General features: G+C 40.3%; 1 protein-coding gene across 2 annotated transcripts; it reads right to left on the bottom strand.

Moving 5' to 3' along the window:
* Window positions 1-251: 251 nt before the first annotated feature.
* On the bottom strand, window positions 252-5,635 carry LOC125312075 (TATA box binding protein). 2 transcript variants are annotated; one of them, XM_048270563.1, is made up of 8 exons: window positions 5,521-5,635; window positions 4,554-4,753; window positions 4,043-4,377; window positions 3,755-3,842; window positions 2,430-2,521; window positions 1,872-2,039; window positions 1,336-1,430; window positions 252-1,187 (listed from the first exon to the last, which is right to left on the bottom strand). In XM_048270563.1, the coding sequence occupies exons 2-8, from the start codon at window positions 4,605-4,607 to the stop codon at window positions 1,108-1,110; spliced, it is 912 nt and encodes a 303-aa protein (XP_048126520.1). In that variant the 5' UTR covers window positions 4,608-4,753; window positions 5,521-5,635; the 3' UTR covers window positions 252-1,107. The 2 variants fall into 2 exon arrangements, with proteins under 2 accessions (XP_048126520.1, XP_048126521.1); XM_048270564.1 differs by having other exon boundaries at window positions 5,529-5,632.
* Between the last annotated feature and the right edge of the window lie 1,949 nt (window positions 5,636-7,584).

Genomic DNA, 7,584 nt, shown 5'->3' with positions numbered 1-7,584 from the left:
GAGTACTGTTTAACAGATCCTAATTAGTCTGAACCTTCCCAAACTTCAATTTCATTTCACTTTATGATATGTATGGAGTTCCTCAATGGAGTTCAATATTCCTTTCACTTAAACTTCTTAACCATCAGAAGTCTATTAAGTGCAACATTAAACTTTCTGAATTAGCTATGTAATTTGAAAGGTCTACATAGACATTAAGATCAGATGATTATATGAAGAAAATCTTAATGGAGAGCCAACTGGACAAGTGCTTTGGTAAGTTAAGGATTTATTTTTGCCCACGATAGAACTGATGAACAGGGCAAAACTAGAAGTGATCACAGAAGAGTGCTTTTTGAAAAGGGGCAAGATGGAAAACCAAGCCATGAAACAATGTGGCTCATGATAAAATGCACAAAGAAATGACAGAACTGTGACATTTCATTCATTTTAAAAAAAACAAAACATGGATTACATATACTAAAAACATAAATTAAATAAAAAGAATAAAACAAAAAAGGCCTGTCTGGCCACCACAACTCCCCCACCCCCATTCAGAACAGCTTTTCTTACAAAGACTAGAATCAGGAGACAATTCTTGTACCACCATTATAAGAACAGGTTGATGCCATTCAAAAAGTACATAAAACCGATTCAGCCACATTCAAACCATTAACTAATTTTCAAATGGTTCACACATTGTAAGTACTTCAAATATGCCAAGAAACAGAACTCAGCCATATGTACACTTTAAACATCAACCAGAACAAGGAATGTGTGAATGGGTACAGAAATGACTAAAACTAACATGTTAAAATGTTTTCCCTAAAATGTGATTGACTGATGAACAGGCTTGGAGGACCATCTTTAAAATACATTAAAAGGCAAATGAATCAGTTCAAGCAAATTTCTTCTCTGGTTTTGCCACACCTGTATGGTGACTTGAGGGAGCCCTAGATGTATATATATATATATATATATATATATATATATATATATATATATATATACACACAAACATACTTACATTCATACATATCAATGCAACTGTACAGGCCTAATACAAAAATGTCCAAAAGTATTCGATCACAGCATAAATGAATCAAAAGATCCCATTGTGCAGAATCCTTATGTTGTTTTCCTAAATCCTTTCAAGATGGGGTAGATGTTTTCAAATGCTTCATAGATTTCTCCTCTAACCTTTGCACCTTTTATATAAAAAAAAAAAAAAATAAATAAAAAAAAAAGTGTGAGACATTTCAAATTCATTTGAGTAGTTGAGACAAGGTGAGTGCCGATATGATCGTGCAGTTTTCAAATTACAAAAATATAAATAATTTGAAGGGAAATGCTCACCTGTGAGTACGACTTTACCAGATACGAATATCAGAAGCACAATTCTAGGCTTGATCATTCTGTAGATTAACCCAGGAAACAACTCAGGCTCATAGCTGAACATGGCAAAAAAGAAAAAGAGCAGAAAAGGTTCATAATTTAACAATGACAAATAACTTTGCTCTTTAACTATAAAACCAAGGTTTCTTTAATTAAAAAACCATTAAATGTGTTCATCTGAAATGCATCACTGATTAATTGCAATGACTGGTTTTAGGTCGTCTCATTCTAAATGACTGCATTTAAAGGCACAATTCCACAATTCACTTTGTCAAATTCAGAAAAAAGCTCCTCACATTCTGCCCTGAGTATTTGTGAAAAATATGGTGTTCATACACCGACATGACTATAAATTAAGCACCTTACACTTAGCTTCACACAATTCTAGCTATGAAGACATTGTCTGTAGAGCTCAAATACCTAACATTTGCCAGGATAGAAAACACTACTTTTAATTTATTTTACCACACTTGCCAAAGTGGCTTAATCAGACCTACCTGCTGAACTGCTGGTGGGTGAGTACCAGCCCTTCCAGTCTAATGGGGAACTTCACATCACAGCTGCCAACCATGTTCTGAATCTTGAAGTCGAGGAATTTCGCAGGGAACCCCAACTTCTGCACTACTCTGGCGTATTTTCTGGCTGCAAGGCGTGATTGCTCTTCACTGTGAGGCGGAAACAAACAAGACATCCATTTTGGTTGGCCTCTCAAAAAGTTCTAAACTCTGGAGACCTGAAAGACATGAACTTTGAAGGCTGTGCTGACCACATCTAAAAATAATTTCATAAAATTTAGAAAAGAAAGTTAAGACTAACTATTATTATATAAATACTATGCTGACATACAAACATGCCAAAGGTCAAGAGGCAAAATACAGATTTTCTTCAAACCTTATTGTGTGGTAGTCACTTGGAATGTGAGGTCTTAAATTCTTTATTTACACCAATACTGATACAATAGGGCAAAATAATTTCCATTATTTACCAGTTATTCTATTATGCATTTGGGTGTTTGAAGAGACTGCAGTGCAAATCCTAATGACAAATGTGTTTACCTCTTGGCTCCTGTGCACACCATTTTTCCTGAGCTGAAGATGAGGGCAGTCGTTCTGGGCTCTCGTATTCTCATGATGACTGCAGCAAAACGCTGGAATACAGGACCACAAAAATTAGCTGTGTGTAAATACTAGGGGTGTAAAGATTCACTGATACATATCGGACACAGATTTGAAAGTGAAAGATGCGAGTGTACCAGGGGACCCCTGGAATTGGTTTAAATGCACCATGAATTGGCTGATGGACGACTTTAAAGTTACAAATCTGTTGCTGCTGCTTTTAGTATAAGCAAAGCTGCAGCGTTACATATAATGCTACTTTCAAAGTGATGCATCGCACAGCATCTGGTACAGTTTTCAATTAGGGTAGAAGTGTGAACTACAACAGTCATAGCAAACTAGTTGCACAATCAAAATGTTCAACACAAGCATGGTAAAAAGTGATGTCATTCAACGTTATTTAGTCCAGTGTTCCCCATACATTGACTTATTTGTGGCGGCCCACCACAATATCAACATTGACCACCACACAATGATTTTTCCAGGTTGTGCTAAATTGTGCTTAAATCTGGTTAGCATCATATGCATCTATGTAGACCTTACAATAACCACGCTGCGCTAATTTGTTAAAAACTGTTAAATTGAAGTTAATTCTGCAAACCTACCACCACAAATAGAATTCAATTCTGTGGGAAACACTGCAGTCAGTCTATGCCGCTCATCCAGACTGTCTGTTTTAATTGGCTTTTGCTCAAAGAAGTGTGACACAAATTAAGTTGACAGATGTTGTATTATTAGGTCCTCAGTATCTTGTGAAACATACACTATCTGATACTTAAAATCAGCTTATTTCAATTCAGAATTGAAAATAAATATCTACACAAAATAATTGTTAGGGCTGGTTGAAGTGCCTTCCCATAGTCTACGCAAGCTACACAGACATTGCACACCCATCAAAAACACATGACATGGCACTCAGCCTAGTTTCGCATTACCAAAAAAAAAAAAAAAAAAAAAAAAAAAAAAAAAGAATGACAACACATTTTGCTAGACAAGTAGGCGCCAAACTCCCTGTAGAGCTGGGTGCATTCGCCTAGCTTGTGTAGACAATCAGTAAGGCCACAGCCCCATCACATCACATCATATCAAATGATAACAATGAATCATTCTATATTAATATCAATCATCCCGGAATCCTATTGTAGATCTTGCATTAAGATATGTATCTTACGGATTATCTAACAAAGGAGAGATGCACGCAACTAGTAAAGACAGTCTAAACTTGGTCAGGTAGTACATATTTACACAAATCTGGTAAGTCTTACCTTTGGGTTGTATTCAGCATTTCTGGCCCGCAACGCTATCGTTTTCAAGTCTAATTTGCATCCCAAGTTAACTGTGGATACAATATTTCTGGGGGGGGGGGGGGGGGGGGGGGGCAAAGTTAAAGAGTTAAAGGATGCAAATCCAGACTGGAAATCATAGTCCAATATGGGAATTAGGTCGTAACCAAAAATCAATAAAATAACCAATGTAACCACATAATGATTAATAGAATAATAATAATTTGGCAAAATTAAGATTGAACTAGTAAATTTCAACTCATAACTCACTGAAGCTGGGGGACAATTCCAGAACTTTCTGATGCAGGTGTTGCAGGGGTGATGGGGGTCATGGGCGTGAGAGGGGTGGTGGTGTAGAGTGGCGTGTTGCCAGGCAGTGCCGTTGTCGTGGTGATGGCCTGGGAGTGATAAAGTTGGGGGGTCTGTCCGGATGTGCCTGCAACCCCCCCTTGTTGTGCCGAGGCCTGCTGCTGTTGCTGCTGCTGCAGCCTCTGATGCTCCTCCAGTGCAGACAGACTGTTGGTGTTCTGCACAGGCTGCGGAGTCAGCCCAGTGCCATAAGGCATCATGGGACTGAAGATTGGAGGACCAGGCGTCATTACACTCTGGGTGAAGAGAAAAGAAAAGGACCATAAGTAACAATCACAATAATTGCTTGAGTCTCACTTCTGCCAAGTACTTTTGTGCTCTGATCTTACACTGTAAATTGTAAAGGCTTTCTGGCTCCTCTTGTAGGGATTTAAGCAATCACAAGCATTACCCAAGTATTACAGTAGTTCACCTGGGGGGACGCAAGTCCTTGGGGGAAAGGGGGCAAACTGTTGTTCTGCTCCATTGCTCTTCAAACAGAAGCCAACACCAACCAATGAGCCCAGGGAAAGTCCTGTTGCAATGTCACACCACACTCCCCTTGTTTCGAACGCCAGGCAGAAATGCTTTCCACTCAATCAACCCTCCTTCCAGAAACACTCACATGGAAACCTGTTAAATAAACACAACACATGTATAATATACATGACCCACGTGTTCATCATGTGTAAGTGACGCAGGGTGAATGAGATTAGATGATCAGTCTGTAACATTGGCTAATGTTTCTGGTGGAACATGAATGTTTTTCTAAGGACATGTCAGCAAGCCTCCAAGCCCATACACTGTCAGTCATGCCAGCTGTAACTAAAGAAGCACAGCACATACTTTATCATTGTAGGAGAAGATGAGTAACCTTATAGCCAAGTTTGATAGCGGATTAGGAATAAGGTTAACAGACAAACAATCAGCGACTGTATGAACCAAACATTACGCGGTGCTGCAGTTGCCCGAATTCAAAAACAGCTGAACAAACGTTGCAAGACCGTTTACTTGAAAACGTTAACGTTACGTGTTGTCTATCTACAAAAAGTAATTCGGGAGACTGGCTAACATTACATGCCACGTTAACGAGGATAGCTAATGTAAAGGTATTTATGCACTGGCGGTGTTCCGTGTCTTTCAGATAAAAAAAACAGACAATTAAACCAAGACTATGTTAACCACCGGCTAAATGTATCTACCTATCTAACGTTAGTAGTAAGGTTAACTTAGCTTCATGGGCATGCAAGGCTAGTTTGCTAACCCTGCGTTACTAAGTTAGCTATGCAGTCAGCTAAGTGGCAGTAACTTGCACTTTTTCTACAACATTCTCTTTGTGCATTATTCAGATAATAAATACAGGCAATAAGAATAAGAAACACTGGTAAATGTTCACCTACTGTCCAACCTTTCGTGAAAATTAAAATCCCAGACTATGTTAGCATAACGCCAAGAAGTCTCACAAATCTCTTGCGCGCAAAACACGAGCTTCCTCTTGTTCTGTTATAAGCACTTCCGATGACAGCTAGGGGCGCCAAAAAGCGCAAGAAGTTTGAGAGCAGAGGTTCACAACCTTTTAGGAGCTGAGAAACACATACGGTGTCTTGTGTAATCCCGCTGGATTTTCCTGTGATTTTTTTTTTTTTTTTTTTGGTGCATATTTTGCTATAGAGTCTAAGGAACAAGATTTCTTTTTGTCTTCAAATTTTCACAATCCATTTTCACACTTAGATGACATCATCAGGCAACATAGAACGGGTGAATATAGGGTAAAAAAATTAACTCCTTGATATTAGTTGATTATTTATGTTGAGACAATATTTTTATGCATTAGCCTAGTTTCTGAAAATATATGTTTATGGATGTAATTTAACAATATCTCACTAATTATGTACTAATTTGCATACATTTAAATTACAGACATCTGCATATTGGATAGTTAACATTGAATCAGGTTCAGGTTTGCCTTCAGAACTTTTTGTGGATTCAGAGCCTCGGTTATGCTGATTTCAGTTGTCCCTTTATCTTAGAAATGGATGCAAGCCATGCAGGATTGGGGGCAGTTCTGTCACAGGAGAAGGATGGGTTACGGCGACCAATAGCCTTTGCTAGCCGTGGCTTGCGGCCAAGTGAGAGGAACATGTCAAATTATAGTGCCATGAAACTCGTACTCCTTGCAGTCAAGTGGGCAATCACAGAAAAAAATTGCGAATATCTCATGGGCAACAAGTCCACCGTGTACACTGACAACAATCCCCTCCAATACCTCCAGTCAGCGAAATTGGGTGCTCTGGAACAGTACTGGGTTTCTCAGCTTGCCTTCTTTGATTACAACATTATCATCCTGGGACAGCTAATCGCAATGCCAATGCCCTTTCTAGGCTTCCCACAAGCCCCACTAATAGCCAACATGCAAGCCTCAAGTGCACCTATCCAAGACTCTTGGGTGACAGAATCTTGTATGGTGGACACCATCCCTGGTTGAACCAAAAGAGACCTGAAAGTCCTGCAAGGGACTAATCCCTGTATTTCCAGATTTCTGTGGTTTTGGCAACAGGGACAACCGACCACCTACCTGTTAAGACAGGAGGAGCAAACTAAAGGAAGTCCAGCAGCTGATAAAGCAGTGGTCCCAGATACAGGAAGTGGATGGGACCTTGTACTGAGTGATCCAGGCTTCTCCTTCCAGGGATCCAGTGCTGCAGCTTTTACTGCCCAAGGTGTTGCGAGTGGAAGTGCTCACTAGGCTACACAACAACCATGGCCATCTGGGGGTGGACAGGACCACAGATCTGATACGCCAGAGGTGCTACTGGCCCCAGATGTGGCATGAGGTGCAAAAGTGGTGTTCTGAGTGTGAGCACTGTGGTTGCTAAAGCAAGACAACCCAAGCCAGAACCTTCTTGCGAAATGTGTTAGCCACCATAAGCCTTTGTTGATAATCACCATTGACTTTACTCTCCTGGATTGGGCTAGCACAGGACAAGAGTATGGTAGTCACAGATGATTTTTCAAAGTTTACCCAGGCCTTTCCCACCCCTGATCAGAGAGCTTTTACCGTAGCTAAGATTCTAACTGAGAGATGATTCTATGTGTATGGCGTGCCAAGGAGAATCCACTCCGATCCGGGGCGCAGCTTTGAGGGGGAGCTTTTGAAGCACCTGTGTGACAGCATAACAAAGAGTAGAACCACCGCTTATCATCCAGAAGGGGAACAGTCAATGTGAACGTTTCAACAGGACACTTAAATATATATACTTTTTTGATCCCGTGAGGGAAATTTGGTCTCTGCATTTAATCGGTGAATTAGTGAAACACAAACAGCACACAGTGAACATACAGTGAGGTGAAGCACACACTAATCCCAGCGCAGTGAGCTGCCTGCTACAACGGCGGCGCTCGGGGAGCAGTGAGGGGTTAGGTGCCTTGCTCTAGGGCACTTCAGCTGCGGCCCACTGGTCGGG

This window comes from Alosa alosa, chromosome 18 (genome assembly GCF_017589495.1).
Source record: "Alosa alosa isolate M-15738 ecotype Scorff River chromosome 18, AALO_Geno_1.1, whole genome shotgun sequence".
Taxonomy (NCBI): domain Eukaryota; kingdom Metazoa; phylum Chordata; class Actinopteri; order Clupeiformes; family Clupeidae; genus Alosa; species Alosa alosa.
This window is presented reverse-complemented; position numbering and strand designations above follow the sequence as displayed.

Coding starts and splice junctions, on each gene's coding strand:
- LOC125312075 (XM_048270563.1), bottom strand. CDS start 4,607: ATGGAGCAGAACAACAGTTTGCCCCCTTTCCCCCAAGGACTTGCGTCC. Junction 3,843..4,042: donor GGAATTGTCCCCCAGCTTCA/GTGAGTTATGAG, acceptor CCCCCCCCCCAG/AAATATTGTATCCACAGTTA. Junction 2,522..3,754: donor ATGCTGAATACAACCCAAAG/GTAAGACTTACC, acceptor CCTGTATTCCAG/CGTTTTGCTGCAGTCATCAT.